General features: G+C 39.0%; 1 protein-coding gene across 1 annotated transcript in view; it reads left to right on the forward strand.

The window, feature by feature from the left end:
• The window catches only part of KLHDC1 (kelch domain containing 1), a 64,108-nt gene extending 45,866 nt beyond the window's left edge, over positions 1-18,242 (forward strand). The window contains exons 10-12 of the mRNA XM_017849450.1: positions 4,860-4,976; positions 9,230-9,282; positions 16,808-18,242. Coding sequence (XP_017704939.1) covers positions 4,860-4,976; positions 9,230-9,282; positions 16,808-16,994 — 357 coding nt within the window. The 3' untranslated portion in view covers positions 16,995-18,242. The remainder of the gene's footprint in view (positions 1-4,859; positions 4,977-9,229; positions 9,283-16,807) is intronic.
• The last annotated feature ends 1,347 nt before the right edge of the window (positions 18,243-19,589 follow it).

Here is a 19,589-nt window from a genome sequence, read left to right on the forward strand (position 1 = left end):
TATGTATTTTAGAATTTTAAAATACAGATTATGCTAGTGTGAAATCAATTTAATGATATGTATTTTGTTATTTAATAAATGACAGCTTACTTGAGAAAAGACCTGAAAATATTTATATGTGTCTATATTAATATTCACAATATATTTAGAATTCATAATTGCATTTGTGATTCTTATGTTTTCATGTAAAAACATTCATTGGAATGTATTACTTTAACAATTCTGGCTTTTTTGAAATTTTTTTTTTTGATGTAAAGAGTTTTGTACTAAGACATGGGAGCCCAGAGTTCCAGTCCTTGCTCAGCTACTACCTACATTTTTGGCTTTGAAAAGTCACTTAAAGAAACTGAGCATTGGCCAGGTGTGGTGGCTCATGCCTATTAATCCCAGCACTTTGGGAGGCCGAGGCAGGAGGATCACTTGAGTCCAGGAGTTTGAGACCAGCCTGGGCAACATAGTGAGACCCCATCTCTACAGTTTTGTTTTTTTTAATGGCCGGGTGTGGTGGTGCACACCTGTAGTCCCAGCTACTCGGGAGGCTGATGTGGGAGGATCACTTGATCCCAGGAGGTTGAGGTTGTAGTGAGCTGAGATGCGCCACTGCACTCGAGCCTGGGTAACACAGACCCTGTCTCAAAAAAAGAAAGAAAGAAAAAGAAACTGAGCATCGATTTCTTCATCTCTGAAATAAGAGAGTTGGACTAGATAATCTCTTAGTTTATTCCAGTTATTTGATTGTATGAATGCATTAATTATAGACCAAAGTATTAGTAAAAATGTTTAATTTTAAAGTTGCTCCTATTTTATATTTCAACCCTTAATGAGTAATTAGAGCAACACAACTATTATCTATAATATACTATTAGTTAGAACTAGAGCTATGTAAAGAGATTTCTTTTAATTCAGCTGATGTGTCATGTAAATAATATGCTTTATTAGAATGTTTAGGTGATAAGTTTAGAGCAGCTGTGAAAGGACATAAACTATCAGTCTGTAGAAAAAACATCAGGTTGCAAGCTAGATGTCACCAAAATCAAGGCAGGAAAGGCTTTCCAGTGTTCTTCGATGATGAAATCCAGGCCAGAGTTTCCCTAAGGCAGATAAGACAGAGGCAGATCTACAGGTATGAGGTGAGGAGGAGAACAGGTGGGATACAGTTGAGTGTAAGGAGAACATATATATGTGTGTATATATATATATACTAATTTTTATAAAAGTGACAATTTAGCTAAGATCTTTAAGCATTTTGTGCAAACTTTTCAAGTTGTAATTTGAAATGTAAGCTGCCCAATTCTCCTCTTAGAACTCTATAGCAAGGTTTCTCAACCTTGGCATTGCTGACATTTTAGACCACATAATTCTTTGTCATGAGAGTGTCCTGTGCATTGTAGTATGTTTAGCAGTATCCCTGTCCTTTACCCAGTAGATGCCAGTTGTACTACCTTTTCTCTCCCAAGTTGTGACAACTAAAAATATCTCCATATACTGTGAAATGCCTCTTTAGGGGACAAATTGCCCCAGGTTGAGAACAACTGTTCTACAGTGTAGCACTCCTATTCTCTGGGTCTCACCTTCAATAAACCTATGGCTGAAAAGCCATATATGTAGCCAGACCTGATAGCTTGTAGAGTTGGCTGTCAGCAAGGACCCTGTTTTATGTGTCTGAAAAAGATGTTGGAGAAAATGTTAGTGTATAGAGCCCCAAGTACTGTTGGATCTGGTGAGTGTTGCCAAGGTTACACATAGCCTTCTCTCCAGGAAATTATTCTGTTCCTTCCCATGTATGAGGGCATTTTTTGTATTCTCTCTCCTTTACCTAACCCTCTTCCAGTCTCCATCCTCAACCCCACCACATAGTCTGGGTTCTTGTTGAAGATTTATATCAATGTATCATCTAAGATAAAAGTTGGAGAATTGGGCAGAGTATTTCCCAAACAACATCTCCTAATGACTTGGTTCCATTTTGGGCCACAAGTGCATTTGTCATTAAATGTGTACATGGTTGTCTGAGGAAAGTATTTGGTTTAATGAATTGTGCATAATTCCACTGTTTGCACTTGTGAAATTTAAGTAAAAGGGATTCACATACTAAAAATTAGTTATGTGTCCCAGTTCCTGGGAAGTAGAAAAAATAAAATAAGTTGTGTGGTAATAAAGTAAGTTATGATTTATAATTGTTTTAGGTATCTGTTGCTTCAACAGTTGGTATATTAAGAAAAGTAATCAAGGCCAGGTGTGGTGGCTCACGCCTGTAATCCCAGCACTTCGGGAGGCCAAGATGAGAGGATTGCTTGAGCCCAGGAGTTCAAGACCAGCCTGGATAACACAGTGAAACCCCATCTCTGAAGAAAAAAAAACAAAAAACAAATTAGCTAGGTGTGGTGGCGTGTGCCTGTAGTCCCAGCTACTCAGGAGGTGAGGTGGAAGGATTGCTTGAGCCGGGGAGACAGAGGATGGAGGAAGTGGAGATTGTGCCACTGCACTCCAGCCTGGGTGACAGAGCCAGATCCTGTTTCAAAAAAAAAAAAAGAAAAGAAAAGGAATCAAAGTACTCTAAAAGTCAAAGCAATGACTATGTAAAAATCCCTAATTTACCCTCTAAAATTGGGAAAGTTTTTTGAGAGTTCTCATACTCTGGAAATATTCAACTTTGTAAAACTATAAAATTAGTATTTGTTTTGTTTTTTTGTTTTTTGAGATGGAGTCTCAGTCTGTCATCAGACTGGAGTGCAGTGGCGTGATCTTGGCTCACTGCAACCTCTGCCTCCTGGGTTCAAGCGATTCTCCTGTCTCAGCCTCCTAAGTAGCTGGGACTACAGGAGAAAATTACTGTTTGTTAATAATGTGATATTGGAAATAGACGTGAGCTATCAGACCACTTCCAAAAGAACATTAGATGCTCTACTCCTTTGTGAAATAATTTGTATATATGATGACTGAATATATTATGTTGTTTCTTGATGTTTATTTTTGTTAGGTTGGTTGGTTTTTTTGTTTTGTTTTGTTTTGTTTTTTGAATCGGAGGCTCACTCTATCACCCAGGCTGGAGTGCATGGAGAAATAATTTGTGTATCTAATCACTGAATATATTATGTTTTTTTTTTTCTTGTTTGCTTTTGTTTGGTTGTTTTTTTGTTTGTTCATTTGTTTTTTTTGAGTTGGAGTCTCGCTCTGTCGCCCAGGCTGGGATGCAGTGGTGTGATCTTGGCTCACTACAACCTCCACCTCCTGGGTTCAAGCGGTTCTCCTGCCTCAGCCTTCTAAGTAGCTGGGATTACAGGCACGTGCCAATACGCTCAGCTAATTTTTTTTTTACTTTTAGTAGAGATGGGGTTTCACCATGTTGGTCAGGCTGGTCTTGAACTCCTGTCCTTGTGATCTGCCTACTTCAGCCTCCCAAAGTGCTGGGATTACAGGCTTGAGCCACCGCGCCCAGCCTCATGTTTGCTTTTGTTATTCACAAGTTTTTGAGCAGAAAACTGGGTACAGAACACCACATGAGGCATTTTTAAGAAACCATAAAATTAGATTCCCCAGGTTCCCATGGTGTGCTGGTAATGGCCAACAACCACTCTCCAGAGTGTGAGGATGCCCTAATTTGTAGCATTTCCTGATTTCCAAGGTGTAAATACTCCTACCCTGGCCACTTTCAAGCTTCCAACATGATGTCACTGCACGTGGAGTTGGATGCAGATACGCACAATCAGCTTCTGCTAGCCAGTAAGCCGATTCCAGCACACCACTGTGACAATTTCTTACCTCAAGGACCTCTTAACCTTAGGTAGCTAGTCAAACAGCTAAAGTAGCATACAGAGCAGTTCATCTTCAAATATAAGTGAGGCGAGTATAAAATGAGCACATAAACATTAAAGGGTGCTGAATAGAGATGGTAACAGAACCAGTTTGGGGTAGGTATTTGGAATACTTCCTGGGTATTTGGAGCCTGTTTTTAAGGCCCAGTAAGAATGGCTTATTATTCTAAGCATAAGAAACAGAGTGAACAAAAGTCTAGAGATAGATAATAAGCTTTTCTCATAGGGGAAGCAAGGAAATGAATTTAGCTAAGTAGAGGGCTCATTTAGGAAGAAGCCAAGAATTTAGATTTGTGGGAAAAGAAACAGTGGTTGATCACAAATATTAGGCTAGGAAAACAGCCATTGGTAGCACAGATACTTCCTCATCAGGAAATTTCCATGGTTAGAAACAATATTTCAAAATATTTGTTATTAGCCATGTGTAGCTGGGGGAGATGAGAGACTGAAAAACTAGGAACGGAACGTATTATGCTGTTCTGTACTCAGAGTGAAGAGTAGTGTAACAATGGAAATGTGAAGGAGTGCCAAACTGGATTTGTTGGGTGATGGGGAGCATAGAGTAGTAAAAAAAGAGGCAAAAATTATAAGAACAGTAACATGGCAGATAGTAATAAGAAAACTGGGAAAGTGCCTGTTTCAGCAATAAGGTGATCAGTTCCTTTTTAATTTATTTCACTGTAGGAATAATATGTATGAGAGAAAAGATTATAAAATATTGAAGGATATAATAGAGTTATTAAGTCATCTCTGGCTGCATGTGGTGGCTCATGCGTATAATCCCAGCACTTCGGGAGACCGAGGCAGGAGGATTACCTGATCCCAGGAGTTCAAAACTAGCCTCATCTCTTTAAAAAACAAAAACAAAAAACAGAGAGCGTCATCTCCTTAATGGTGTGATTTAATGTACTCTAGAGGAATCTTTATAACCCCTTTTAGGATATTCCAAAGGTTCAAGTTCAATCATGTCTCTTTTAAATAAATTACATTTTAGAGTATGAAATTTAGAATTGATTTATGTATAATATACAGTTTCTTCCATGACAGTGTTTCACTCTGTTTATAATTTTCAATCACAGGTTATGGCACACAGCCTGTTTGGGAAAAGAAAATGAAATAATGGTATTTGGTGGGAGCAAAGATGACTTACTTGCCTTGGATACAGTAAGAAAATTTTATATCTAAATATGTCCTCTGAGTAGTTGTGTTTTTCAGCCTAAATGGCTATTCAGCAAGAATGTTGATATTCTAACATTGCAAAATATGAAGGGCATGAAATGTTACTCTGTGGTTTAAATGATCTTCAGGATGACTGGCTTTTTTTTTTTTTTTTTTTTAGATGGAGTCTTGCTCTGTCACCCAGGCTGGAGTGCAGTGGCATGATCTCGGCTCACTGCAAGCTTCGCCTCCCAGGTTCATGCCATTCTCCTGCCTCAGCCTCCTGAGAAGCTGGGACTACGGGCGCCCGCCACCATGCCTGGCTAATTTTTTTTGTATTTTCAGTAGAGACGGGGTTTCACCGTGTTAGCCAGGACGGTCTCGATCTCCTGACCTCATGATCCACCCGCCTCAGCCTCCCAAAGTGCTGGCATTGCAGGTGTGAGCCACCGCGCCCAGCAAGAATGACTGGCTTTTATGAAGCCTTTCTAGATATTTTGGATTTACAAATCAAAACAGGTCTATTAGTTTGATTAGCCAAATTATTAAGAAGACCTTTTAAAGGATGACTCCTGTTTCTCTTTTCTCTTACATGGGTTTCTCTAATATTACTGAATTAAAATATTTGTATGTAGGCCAGGTGTAGTTGCCTACGTCTCTAATCCCAGCACTTTGGGAGGCCAAGGCAGGCAAATCACTTGAGGCCAGGAGTTCGAGACCAGCCTGGTCAACATAGCAAAAACCCATCTCTACTAAAAATACAAAAATGACCCAGGTGCGGAGACGCGTGTCTGTAGTCCCAGCTACTCGGGAGGCTGAGGCACGAGAATCGCTTGAACCCAGGAGGTGGAGGTTGCAACAAGTGCTGGCATTGCAGGTGTGAGCCACCGCGCCCAGCAAGAATGACTGGCTTTTATGAAGCCTTCTAGATATTTTGGATTTACAAATCAAAACAGGTCTATTAGTTTGATTAGCCAAATTATTAAGAAGACCTTTTAAAGGATGACTCCTGTTTCTCTTTTCTCTTACATGGGTTTCTCTAATATTACTGAATTAAAATATTTGTATGTAGGCCAGGTGTAGTTGCCTACGTCTCTAATCCCAGCACTTTGGGAGGCCAAGGCAGGCAAATCACTTGAGGCCAGGAGTTCGAGACCAGCCTGGTCAACATAGCAAAACCCATCTCTACTAAAATACAAAATGACCCAGGTGCGGAGACGCGTGTCTGTAGTCCCAGCTACTCGGGAGGCTGAGGCACGAGAATCGCTTGAACCCAGGAGGTGGAGGTTGCAACAAACCAAGATCATGCCATTGCACTCCAGTCTGGGTGACAGAGCGAGACCTTGTCTCAAAGAAATATATATTTGTATCTAATATTTGATACATAAAAAGAATATTAATCATGTAGATTCTAAGTATAATAAATACCCATGAATTTTGTTAGCTAATTTTAGAGTTAGAACATCATCAGTACTGTTGAAGCCACTTGATTATTCCTTCTGAATCTTACCTACTAGCTTCTCCCCTCAAGAGGAAACTACTTTGTTGAAATATTTCAAGTATATATTTTTTTATTTTTTTGAGACAGGGTTTCACTGTTACCCAGGCTGGAGTGCAGTGGCATGATCTCGGTTTGCTGCAACATCTACCTCCTGGGTTCAAGCGATTCACCTGCCTCAGCCTCCCAAGTAGCTAGGATTACAGGTGTGTGCCACCACGCCTGGCTAATTTTTTGTATTTTTAGTAGAGATGAGGTTTCACCATGTTGGTCAGGCTGGTCTTGAACTCGTAACCTCAAGTGATCCACTCACCTCAGCCTCCCAAAGTGCAGGGATTACAGGCATCAGCACCGTGCCTGGCCTATTCTCTTTTTTGCTGTGTATCTTTTACCACTGCTTTACTCAGCTGTTTTACATTTACGTTTATAGCATTTCAATTTTAAAATTTGATAAAACTAAGGTCAAAGGTATAAATGAGTAGCATTTCACTCCTAGCACCCTGGGAAATTCAGAGCAGGGTGGCCATATTTATATACTATATACAATGGGACAGGAGTTCAGGAACGATTTGTCTGGTTTTGTGTAGTGCACTCAAAAATAGAGCATTCTGAGCCATCAGGGACGGGGTACTGCGAGCCAGAGACTAACCCAGAGGACAATAGCTCCCTTTCATCTCTTCAGGTGCAGTTATCTCCAGAGCTTCTCCTATGGAGTGGCAAACTCCAAAACAGGATGGCTTCTCTCCAGGGAATTTGCTTTATTTTGTAGTTATGAAGCCCCTAACTTAAATGTTTTGTATATTGAAAGTTTTAGAGCTTTCTTTGGCTGAGAATTCAGTGCTTCACTAAAAGATTACAACTTTGCATTTATTAAAAAAGCAAATTTTGTGGTTTGTCTTCTCTTTCTTGGCACTAGAAATCTTCATTTAGGATGCAAAGTTTATCATGAAAATAGGAATTCTGTGGCCGGGCGCGGTGGCTCAAGCCTGTAATCCCAGCACTTTGGGAGACCGAGACGGGCGGATCACGAGGTCAGGAGATCGAGACCATCCTGGCTAACACGGTGAAACCCCGTCTCTACTAAAACTACAAAAAACTAGCCGGGCGAGGTGGTGGGCGCCTGTAGTCCCAGCTACCCGGGAGGCTGAGGCAGGAGAATGGCGTGAACCCTGGAGGCGGAGCTTGCAGTGAGCTGAGATCCGGCCACAGCACTCCAGCCTGGGTGACAGAGTGAGACTCTGTCTCAAAAAAAAAAAGAAAATAGGAATTCTGATCAAAAGTATGATCATAAATTATGAAATTCGAAAGACCTATTTGAAAGGATTAGATAAATTTTCTGTGACTTTTCTACCACATTAACTTTTAGATGAGAGAGTCATTATTCAAATAATCTTGAGATCTTGACTTTCAAATTAAGAATTCCCGGGGAGGACTGGGCGTGGTGGCTCACGCCTGTAATCCCACCACTTTGGGAAGCTGAGGTGGGCGGATCACCCTGAGGTCAGGAGTTCGAGACTAGCCTGGCCAACATGGCAAAACCCCATCTCTACTAAAAATTACAAAAATTAGCCAGAGTGTGGTGGTGTGCACCTGTAATCCCAGCTACTCAGGAGGCTGAGGCAGGAGAATCACTTGAACCTGAGAGGCAGAGGTTGCAGTGAGCCGAGATCGCACTACTGCCCTCTAGCCTGGGCAATAGAGTGAGACTCCGAACTAAAAAAAAAAAAAAAAAAAAAGGATTTCCGGGGAATCCTGAGACCACCTGGAAAAGGAGGACAAAGTGAAGAGGAAATTTTAACATATGAGTTATTTGAAAGAAAAAGTTCAGCTTAAAAACAAAAAAAGCGCCAGGCATGGTGGCTCACACCTGTAATCCCAGCACTTTGGAAGGCTGAGGCCAGTAGATTGCTTGAACTCAAGGCAACCTGGTGAAACCCTGTCTGTACAACAGCTGGACGTGGTAGCCTGTTCCTGTGGTCCCAGCTACTTGCGGGGCTGAGGTTGGAGGATGGCTTGAGCCAAGAAGACAGAGGTTGCAGTGAGCTCTGATTGTGCCACTGCACTCCAGCCTGGGAAACAGAGCCAGACCCTGTCTTCAAAAAAAAAAAAAAAAAAAAAGGTTTTGAAAACACTACTGGGCTGGGTGTGGTGGCTCACGCCTGTAATCACAACACTTTGGGAGGCTGAGGCAAGTGGATCACCTGAGGTCAGGAGTTTGAAACCAGCCTGGCCAATATGGCGAAACCTTGTCTCTACTAAAAATACAAAAAAAAATTAGCCAGCCATGGTGGTGGGCACCTGTAATCCCAGCTACTCAGGGGGCTGAAGCAAGAGAATCGCTTGAACCTGGGAGTTGGAGGTTGCAGTGAGCAGAGATTGTACCACTCTACTACAGTCTGGGCAACAGAGTGGGACTGGAGTCTCAAAAAAAAAAAAAAGGAAAACCACTACTGTTATTTTTTAACTCACTTCTTGGTGAAGAATGTATTTCTTCTTTTCAAATTTGTAATTATGTAGGCTATTGGTTAGGTAAAAATGTGGTCACTGAAAATTGGAAACCACAAACTCAAAGTTTGTAGGTAGCAGGTATATGTATGTACGTGTATGTTTATGTGTGTGCATGAATTTATGTGTCAACAGCTAGAAAGATTTATTTGCTGCCTTATACAATCTTTTACATTTATAAAATTAAAAAACATTCACTTACTAACTCATTGTTTTTTTATCAAAAACTCAATAATGCCTTTTTTATGTTGATTAGGGCCACTGTAATGATTTATTGATCTTTCAAACACAGCCTTATTCACTACTCAGGTAAGCAAATTTAATATTTTCTATATAGTTGCTATGAATATATGATAATTTCTTTCTCATTTTTGGGAAGAGTTGAAATAGTTTTCAGGTTGTTTATGACATGAATTCAAGAATATGTTCACATCTTCCTAAGAGTATAATCAAATTTATAATGGCGAACTATACACCAATGTGAGTTTTAAAAATTAAAATATACTGGCTTGGTGTGATGGCTCACACCTGTAATCTGAGTGCTCTGAGAGGCCAAAGCAGGAGGATCACTTGAGGTCAGGAGTTCAAGACCAGCGTGGGTAACATCATGAAACCCACATCTCTACAAAAAAAAAAAGGTAGCTGGCATGGTTGCTCACGTGTGTAGTCCTGGCTACTGTGGCTACTGGGGAGGCTGAAGTGGGAGGATGGCTTGAGCCTGGGAGTTTGAGGCTGCAGTGAGCTGTGATCATGTTTCCTGCACTCCAGCCTGGAAATAGACTGAAAGCCTGTCTCAAAAATAAATAAATAAATAAATATTTATTACACACACATATATACATACATGTGTGTATATATATTTTGTGTGTGTGTGTGTGTGTGTATATGTATACATACAATACAGTCACTGTTTTGTTTGTAAAATTGCCTTTAGTTTATATGGTAATATTAAACATACTATATTTCCTTAATTCTAAGCCTGACATTTTTCACATTTTAACTTTTTGGAAATTAGAATTGCCTAATAATATATATCATATATATGTTATATACAGTCATTCCTTGGTATTTGTGGGAATCAGTTCCAGGAAAACCCCCACTTAAATACCAAAATTCATGAATGCTCAAGTCTCTTATATAGGGTGATGTAATATTTGCATATAAACCTATGCCCATCCTACTATATACTTTAAATAATCTCTACTCATAATTCCTAACACAATTTAAATACTATGAAAGTAATTGTTACACTGTATTGTTTTGGGAATAATTACAAGAAAAAAAATGTCTGTACATGTTCAGTACAGATACAACCTTCATAAGCCTAACTACATTTTCAGTCTGCAGTTGGTTGAATCTACAGAGGAGGAACTTACAGATACAGGGGGCTGACTGTATATATACACATACACAGACATTTAATATCGAAGAATTTCTTTTTTAACCCCAAAGCTAGTATTAAGTTGGTGATATGACTTATAGTGTCTTAGCTCATACATTCTTGCTCTAAAAGGAGTCCATACAAAGTTTAGTGGGAGGATTATAGAAGAAACCCCTATTTCTATCTATGAGAGTTGGGAGAAAGGATTTGAGAGACGTAGAAGTTGCCCAGTGAACATGTGTGGGAATTTTATGCAGAGGGAATAACATAAGCGAAGACATATGAGAAAGAGAGAGAGAAAGAGAGAGGACATGCTATATTTCAAGGAGTATACTGTAACATTTAGATATTCTGTAACATGAACCACTTGAAAACCATTAGACTAGCTCAAACTGGACCTTTCTAATATCTTTCTTAACTACCCCTTCTCTTCGCACAGTAGTTCTCAAACTAAACTCTCATGAGGGGCTTCAAAAAAATTAATGCCTGTGTTCTGCCCCCACAGGTGGTGATTTAATTAGTCCAGGGTGTGGCCTGCACTTTGGATTGCAGGTTCCTCATATGCGGGGATCAAGAAACACTTGAGTGCCTACTTGGGAAGGCACTGTGCCATGAAATAAAAAGGCTTGGCCTTTCCCTAAAATTGCTAATAATATAGAAGGTAGACTTTCAAGCTTTCAGACTTTTTCTACAATAGAAAAAGGAAATTGCCTTAAGAGAAACATATACAAAGTTTATGAGAATACTGGAGAAGAAGGCCTTTTGTCTGTCTATGATTAAGATGGCAAAGGTTAGGGACGTCTTCACAGAAGAAGGGTTTGAGCTAAGAATTTGCCATGAACAAACAATGAAAGGGTGTTAGTGTAAAGATATATATAAAAGCATAGTGTGTTCTGGAAACTGAATTCTTCAGCATCCCTGGAATGTAGTATGAGGCAGAGAGTTGCAAGAAATGATGTTGGACAAGAAATCAGAAATCATATGTCATCTAGAACTTTATCTCTCTTTTACAGTATCTGGTGTAAAAGAGATCAAGAGCCATTCAAAAATTTGGAGCAAGAGAATAAGATGATCAAATTACAAGTTAGACAATTCCTCTGGCAACAGAGTGGATGAAAAATTGAAGGGATATGTGATTGGGAAAGAAAATCGGTAAAGAGACTATTACCGTGGTCAGGTACAGAGTGAACATCTGATCTGGAAAGTATCAATGGGGCTGGAGAAGGAAGGGAGATGGAGATATTTAGGAGAGAGAATGGACTTGGTAGTTAAATAGATGCCAAGGAAAAGGAGTGGGAAGAATTAATGATAGGAATATGGAGAAAGGCAGTGGTCTGAAGATGGGATAAGGGTAGAAATGATGAGTTTGGTTTTGGATGTGCTAAGTGTTTATGGGAACTCCAGTGGAGCTATTCATTAAATGCTTAAATATATGGAAAAAGGTCTGGGCCAGACATAAAATTTCAGAATCACTGGAGAATTAGTAAGTGTGGATTAGCTCTGGCCAGGAGGAGTTTTAGGAGTAAGAAGGAAGCCAACAACTCAGCATTAGGAACTTACTACATTTGAGAGGTAGGGAGAAGAAAAGGAGGCAGCAAGGGAGTGACCAGAGAAGTTGAAGGCTAGCCAGGAGATAATGGTAGCACAAAAACCAAGAGAAGGGAGATCTGAACAAGGAAAGACTACTGTAAAGAGATCCCAGAATATTTGGATTGAAAAGCACTGTGGATAGTACACATTTTCCCTCGTCTCCATTTTCACAGTCAAGGATCCAGTGTCTGTAGTCTCCTCACCACTGCTTCCAGGTTATATCATTTCACATGCAGGTGTTGCCATCCACTAACCTCTGGCTCATTTTCCCCCAGTCACTGAAGACTTTGGCCTGGCTCACCACAGTCCCTTTTCTTAACTGGTTTTAGCATCTGTGTGGAGAACCCTTTTCATTCTTTATGATCTCGCTCAGGACAGTTCCACCTGTGAAATCTTAAACTCCCATCCTCTTCTTGGACCAGAAACCTCTTATCCTTTTAATTCTTACACTCCCTTACTGCTTGGACTCTTCTGGGTTCTCCAAATAATAAGACCCTTCCAGTTTTAACTTTCTTTTGTATCCAGCCTAGTTCACCTGCACTTCTTTTCTTTTGCCAGCAATTTTAATCCCCTTCTCCACCGTTTCTCTGTTGGTGAAGGTGGAAGCCAGATGACTTCTGGGGAAGAGCACCAAGACCAAGGGAGGCTGAGTATGTTTGTTTATATGCTGGTTGGGCAGGAGAAGCCAATGCAGAGTAGGTTGTTAGAAACAAGAAAATGTAGGAAAAGCAGGTAGAGCACTGTCTTGAGAAGGTGATTTTAGCAAAAAGATTTTTAAATTAGTCCTTGACTGGAGAAAGGATTCTTTTCTTTAAAATAGTGGAGAAAGAAGGAAGTATGGATAGATAGATAGAAAACTTTTTTGGTTGGGGCAGGATATTGAGAAGTTCCAGTTGATAGTGAGGTCATCTGATAAGAGAAAAGAGAGGTGAGGATAATAACTTAAGATGAATGGTGAAGATTTGAAGTAGCTGCCTAGGTGACAGCAGGAAGATACTGACTTCTGTCTGTGGGATATATAACAAAGGAGCATGCAGCTGTGGTAGAATATCATCGATGTGTAGTGTCACCATAGCTGAGAAACATGGCTTTCCCCAGTAGCACTAAGCAGCTGGGTCGCAGGTGCAGAAAGGAGATGACCGGCTGAATTTATCCATCATTGCAGTTTGGCTGGGATGGGTAACAGAAACGGCGGAGAAGAGGATTAAAATTGCTGGCAAGAGAAAGAAGTTCAGGGAACTAGGCTGGATACAAAAGAAAGTTAAAACTGGAAGGGTCTTATTATTTGGAGAACCCAGAAGAGTCCAAGCAGTAAGGGAGTGTAAGAATTAAAAGGATAAGAGGTTTCTGGTCCAAGAAGAGGATGGGAGTTTAAGATTTCACAGGTGGAACTGTCCTGAGTGAGATCATAAAGAATGAAAAGGGTTCTCCACACAGATGCTAAAACCAGTTAAGAAAAGGGACTGTGGTGAGCCAGGCCAAAGTCTTCAGTGACTGGGGGAAAATGAGCCAGAGGTTAGTGGATGGCAACACCTGCATGTGAAATGATATAACCTGGAAGCAGTGGTGAGGAGTGAGACTACAGACACTGGATCCTTGACTGTGAAAATGGAGACAAGGGAAAATGTGTACTATTTTCTCAAGAAAGCTGCACACACAACAATTTTCTTTGATTTCAGAAAGTCAGAGGAAGCAGGGGTGCTTATAGAACATACAACTGGTGTTCCAAAAAGCAGAAAACCCAGGTTTGGGAGGGAAGATAAGCAGTAATGCGGTAGATGAAGAAATGTAGGAATGATAGAAAGTGGCTTATATTGTCTAGTAGATTTGTGGGATCGTGTTCATCATACCTTTGGATATAAAAGAATATTATAAGAAATTAAAAGAAAGAGCTATATTATTCTGATTGTAAAAAGATGTATTTACCAAGAAAATTCATACAATATGAAAAGTATATGGTAAAAAAATCACCTATGAACCATCGTAGGGGACATACATATACACATGTATTAGTAAAATTATAAAAATTGTACATGTGTATACGTGTGTGTGTGTGTGTGTATATATATATATATACTGAGAGAGAGTTTTTTTTTTTTCTTTTGAGATGGAGTCTCATTCTGTTGCCAAGGCTGGAGTGCAGTGGTGCAATCTTGGCTCTCTGCAGCCTCCGCCTCCCGGGTTCAAGCGATTCTTCTGCCTCAGCCTCCCAAGTAACTGGAATTACAGGCATGCACCACCACACCCGGCTAATTTTTGTATTTTTAGTAGGGACGGGGTTTCACCATATTGGCCAGGCTGGTCTTGAACTCCTGACCTCATGATCTGCCCCCCTCGGCCTCCCAAAGTGCTAGGATTACAGGCATGAGCCACACCACCCAGGAGAGAGAGATTTTATATATAAATCATTTATATAATGATCAATATATAACCCTATAAACATGATTTTAATGATTTTATTAAATGATTAGAGTGGACTTAATCATGCTAAGAGGTCATTGGAAACCTCAGCAAGAGCAGTACACATATATGTATATGTGAGTGTGTATAAAGGATCAAATTATGCAGGCTGTTTTGTAATATCTTTCATGTAAATAATCATTCAGTGTAATAAATCTGTACTTGTTAGTAATGGCTATATAGGTTCTATCTCGTGGAAATACAATTTATTGGCTAGGTGCAATGGCTCAAGCCTGTAATCCCAGCACTTTGGGAGGTCGAGGCAGGTGGATCACCCAAGGGCAGGAGTTTGAAGTTCGAGACTAGCCTGGCCAAGGTGGTGAAACCCCATCTCCACTAAAAATACAAAAAAATTAGCTGGGTGTGGTGGCATGCGCCTGTAGTCCCAGCTACTCAGGAGGATGAGGTGGGAGAATTGCTTGAACTTGGGAAGCAGAGGCTGCAGTGAGCCGAGATCACATTACTACACTCCAGCCTGGACAACAGAGTGAGACTCCATCCCAAAAAAAAAAAAACATTTATGAACTAGTCTATTAATAGATATTTAGGATATCTGCAGTTTGGGGCTATTATAAAAATTAGGCATGAGGCCGGGCACAGTGACTCATGCCTGTAATCCCAACACTTTGGGAGGCCAAGGTGGGCGGATCACTTGAGGTAAGAGTTCAAGATCAGCCTGGCCAACATGGCGAAAACCCATTTCTATTAAAAATACAAAAATTAGCCGGGCGTGATATGGTGCACACCTGTAATAACAGCTACTCAGGAGGCTGAGGCAGGAGAATCGCTTGAACCCAGGAGTGAGAGGTTGCAGTAAGCCGAGATCAGGCCACTGCACTCCAGCCTAGGTAACAGAGAAAGACTCCATCTCAGGGAAAAAAAAAAAATTTCGTCATGAAATATTCTTATATATTCCTATGGAAGGCTGACATATCACCTGTTGTATTGTGATGATTCCTGCTTGGCTCCCACTGCCAGAGACAAACTGCAGATTCCTTCGAGTGGTACTCAGGGCCTCCATTTATCTGTCTCACTTCTGGCCATGCCCCACTCTAATGCTCTGCCTTCCAGCTGTATTTAGACAATAGAAGTGCAGTTTCTGTAATCTTATTTCTCATCTCTAGGGCTTTGCCAATGTGGTTCTTCTAGCTGGAATACCTTTGTTCCTTTAATTTGTTGAGAACCTCAAGGTCTCAGCTTGGACCTCCCATCGGGAGAGTTTCCCTGGGCTTGCTAAGGTTGTCTTAGTTATTCTTTTCCTCTGATTCCCACAGAACCCTGTACCTGTACTTCGACCTCCCAGGACATTTTAACTCACTTCTTGTTTAGAGTTTTTCCAGAGCGGAGGGAAAAAGCTTCATAAGAGTATGGAAGAACATCTAAATCTCTAAGAGTCTAAGTGCTTGTAAAATGACAACTAAACCACAGCAGAATCAAATGAGTCTGTTAAAAAAATTTTTTAACACTTATTTTTTTGAATTAAAGTTTATTAATTGAAACAGGTGCTTTTTTGATAGTTCTTAAGTTTCTTTTGGTTTTAAAGTACAAAATCCTCTTCAAAATAGCGTAAGATTTAAAAGGGCATTATACTTGGAAGGATACTGCCCTCTAGTCTAATGGAATCAAAGGGGAAAAGAAATGAACACCCAGGCCCCCAGAAGAGTAGAAACCCAAGTGGTCTCTTGGCACTTTCTGTATTGCTCCATTCCTGTCTTTCAACCTGCTCTCTCTGGGTCAGATAAGTCAAGTATGTAACCCCCGTGCAGTTGTTTATGGAGGAAACATGGAGCAGATATAAAAATAGATGTTAGATGTTTCATCTTGAGGTGACAGAAGCAAAGGGCAGTTCTGAGAGACGGGTATATGGTTTTTGGGCTGACTGAAAGGATAACATAAACAGGAGCTGCTGTAGACTCATCTGGTTTGAAATTAAGTCTGAATCATTTTTACTTAAAGAACATTATGCATGGTAAGCCGTATATTCTGTTTCCGTTGGATTTTGGTCAGATTTAGTCTCTATGCTATAAAAATATATGATTATTGTGGTGCTCTAGGGAAAAAAATCCTATCATGTTCCAAACAAGACAAATGAATGCATTGCCATGTAAAATTTTTATGATGATTTTAAATTTTAGGAATACTTAACTATAATAAAGGATAAATGTTTGAGGGGATGGATACCCCATTTTCCATGTCATGATTATTATGCATTGCATGTCTGTGTCAAAACATCTCATGTACTGCATAAATACATATGCATACTATGTACTGACAAAAATTAAAACTGAAAAAAGGTGGAAGTCCAGTACTACAATGTTAAAAAAGAAAGAATTCTTAACTATAAATCTTTTATATTATAACCTCAGGTTCAAGACTAATAATTCTGTTATGTTTTATTTACAGGTCATGCCTTGACTGCATTGGTAAAAATTCTATCATGTTAGAAAGTCAGATATCTTTATTACCTCCTAAACTTCTGCAACAAGTACTCAAAAAAATAACATTTTGGGCTGCAGCTAATCACCGAGAAGAACAAAGAGTCCAAAAAGAAGAAACAGAAAATAAGTATCAGTGGATCAGTAGCAATTAAATTGTTATATACTCTACATATTTAGTATGTCTTAACATTTTAATCAGACTGTACATTTACACTCCCAAATTGCAGGCTCTATTTAAAGGATAAAATTTGGAATACAAATACTCTGTTAAGTGACTATATGCCATGGGATATATGGAAAAAAGATGTTAATGCAGATTAATTTATATTTGTAAACAAATTTCCTTACAAGCTACAGTAATTATTCTTTCTGAAAGTAAGTACAGTTATAACAGATTTTAACTCAAATGTGTATTCTTTACTGGAAAGATTACATACATTTGAGAATAAGAAATTACTCTCAAGAACTTCAGAAATCCCCAACATAATTTCATAAATATATAAATACATGTATGTATGTGAAAACACTACATACACACTTTCAGAAAGAATAAACTTTCTCAAGTCATTTTAAAGTTACCTAAGGTTCTCCTTGAATAACTAATACAGTGGGCCAAATATTATAAAATAGGCAAACACCAGAATGGTATTAAATATTGAACTCCTGCTCTTTTCGACACTTACCTAGTATTCTTAGGCATCATCATCATAACTTTTCCTCACCTTTATTCGAATAGAGGAATAAATGTCTTCAATTTTCTCTCCATTACCCCTAAGTTATTAGTTTGTCAGTTTATATATAAAGACCATGCTTTAAAGTACATAAAGTGGAGGTTTATTTATCATACAGGCTTTGAAACATTGAGAAGCAGTATTTTATTAACTTTTGAGACATATTAAAATACATTTTGCCTTAGAAGACTGCTTCTAAAGTAATTTTTGTAAGTAGTGAGATGGGATGGTAATCTAGTAATTTGACTTTATAGAAACCCCTCAGTTTGGCCCACACTATTCCACAGAGTTATGCTCAAGACGGACACTGAAAAAATCTCATACCTTCCGTTTTATTTTCAGCATTACCATCTATACAGAAATAGAACACTGTATCTTTATATTCCTAAAAATGGTATTTGACATAATTAAGAAATTTTCTTCATATTATCACAATCATGCCCTTCCATTGAATTACTAATTACAATTAATTACTAAAAGCTTGGTATATAAAATTATTCTCCACAATATTACCATGCAGGTTATCTCTGAAATTTAAAATGTTAAAGAAAAATATTTCTATATTGAAATATATATAATTTATAAATGAAAATTATAGTAGTTTGTAGTATTTCATTGAATTTTAGAGAGATATTTCATATATATTTACTGTATTTTAGATGTGTAAAGCTTCTATTTATGTATTGAAATATTTTTTTACATTTTATTTATTGTACAAAGTATATATAATTACTGTTTTCGTTTTTGTCAGTGTAAAGCAGTCATTAGAATTGATTGTACAAAAAATATTTCATTGTCAGTTTTCATTTTTCTATTTTTAGGCTGAATAACAGATTTAGAAAATGAATCTCACAAGTAATTCATATCTTGGAAGTAATTACCTTATTATGCTACGATGCTGATGAACTTTAGCATCAGTCTTCTATATTTAAGGGAAAAATATATCAAAATCTGATTAGATACTGATAGATGACATTGAGCAGAAGGAACACCGTTTTAAAATGGCTTCTGGATTATGTGAATGACTTCACCCGCCTCTTAGAAGAGCACCTCTATTTTTAAATGGTGTATTTGGAATATTAAAAGTTGGATTAGCCCCCACAAAATACACACTCTGATGGGCTTTAAGAGAATGAAAATCTGGCCAGGTGCAGTGGCTAACACTGTAATCCCAGCACTCTGGGAGGCTGAGGCAGGAGGCTTGCTTGAGGCCAGAAATTCAAGACCAACCTGTCGTTAAAAAAAACAAAAAACAAAAACTCAGAATATTACAGTTGTCAGAAAGGATTCTTTTAAGGTTATTATTATTTTTAGTGTGATATAATAACATCAAAATTAGTGTACTTTTTTCCAAATAGTATTTTTGCAAAAACACCTTTAGAAATATTTTTTAGAGGCTGGGCATGGTGGCTCATGTCTGTAATTCCAGCACGTGGTGGACAGATCACTTGAGGCCAGGAGTTCGAGACCAGCCTGGCCAACATGGCAAAACTCTTTCTCTACCAAAAATACAAAAATTAGCTGGGTGTAGTGGCATGCACCTATAGCGCATATATATATATCTCATATATATAGGCATATCCATCATATATATATGAGATATGTGTATACTTTGGAACTTTGTACTGTCAGTTGACACACACACTGATGTTTTCACCAATGTGGGTTTTTTTGTTTTTGTTTTTGTTTTTTTGAGACAGAGTCTCTTACTCTGTCACCCAGGCTGGAATGCAGTGGTGCGGTCTCAGCTCACTGCAACCTCCACCTCCCAGGTTCAAGCAATTCTCGTGCCTCAGTCACCCAAGTAGCTAGGATTACAGGTGCGTGCCACCACGCCCAGCACTAATTTTTGTATTTTTAGTAGAGACGGGGTTTTGCCGTGTTGGCCAGGCTGGTCTCAAACTCCTAACCTCAAGTGATCCGCCCGCCTTGGCCTTCCAAAGTGCTGGGATTACAGGCATGAGCCACCATGCCCAGCCACCAGTGTGTTATTTATTTATTTATTTATTTTATTTT

The sequence above is a fragment of the Rhinopithecus bieti genome, unplaced genomic scaffold, assembly GCF_001698545.2.
Source record: "Rhinopithecus bieti isolate Rb0 unplaced genomic scaffold, ASM169854v2 scaffold_29928, whole genome shotgun sequence".
NCBI classification, from domain to species: Eukaryota; Metazoa; Chordata; class Mammalia; order Primates; family Cercopithecidae; genus Rhinopithecus; species Rhinopithecus bieti.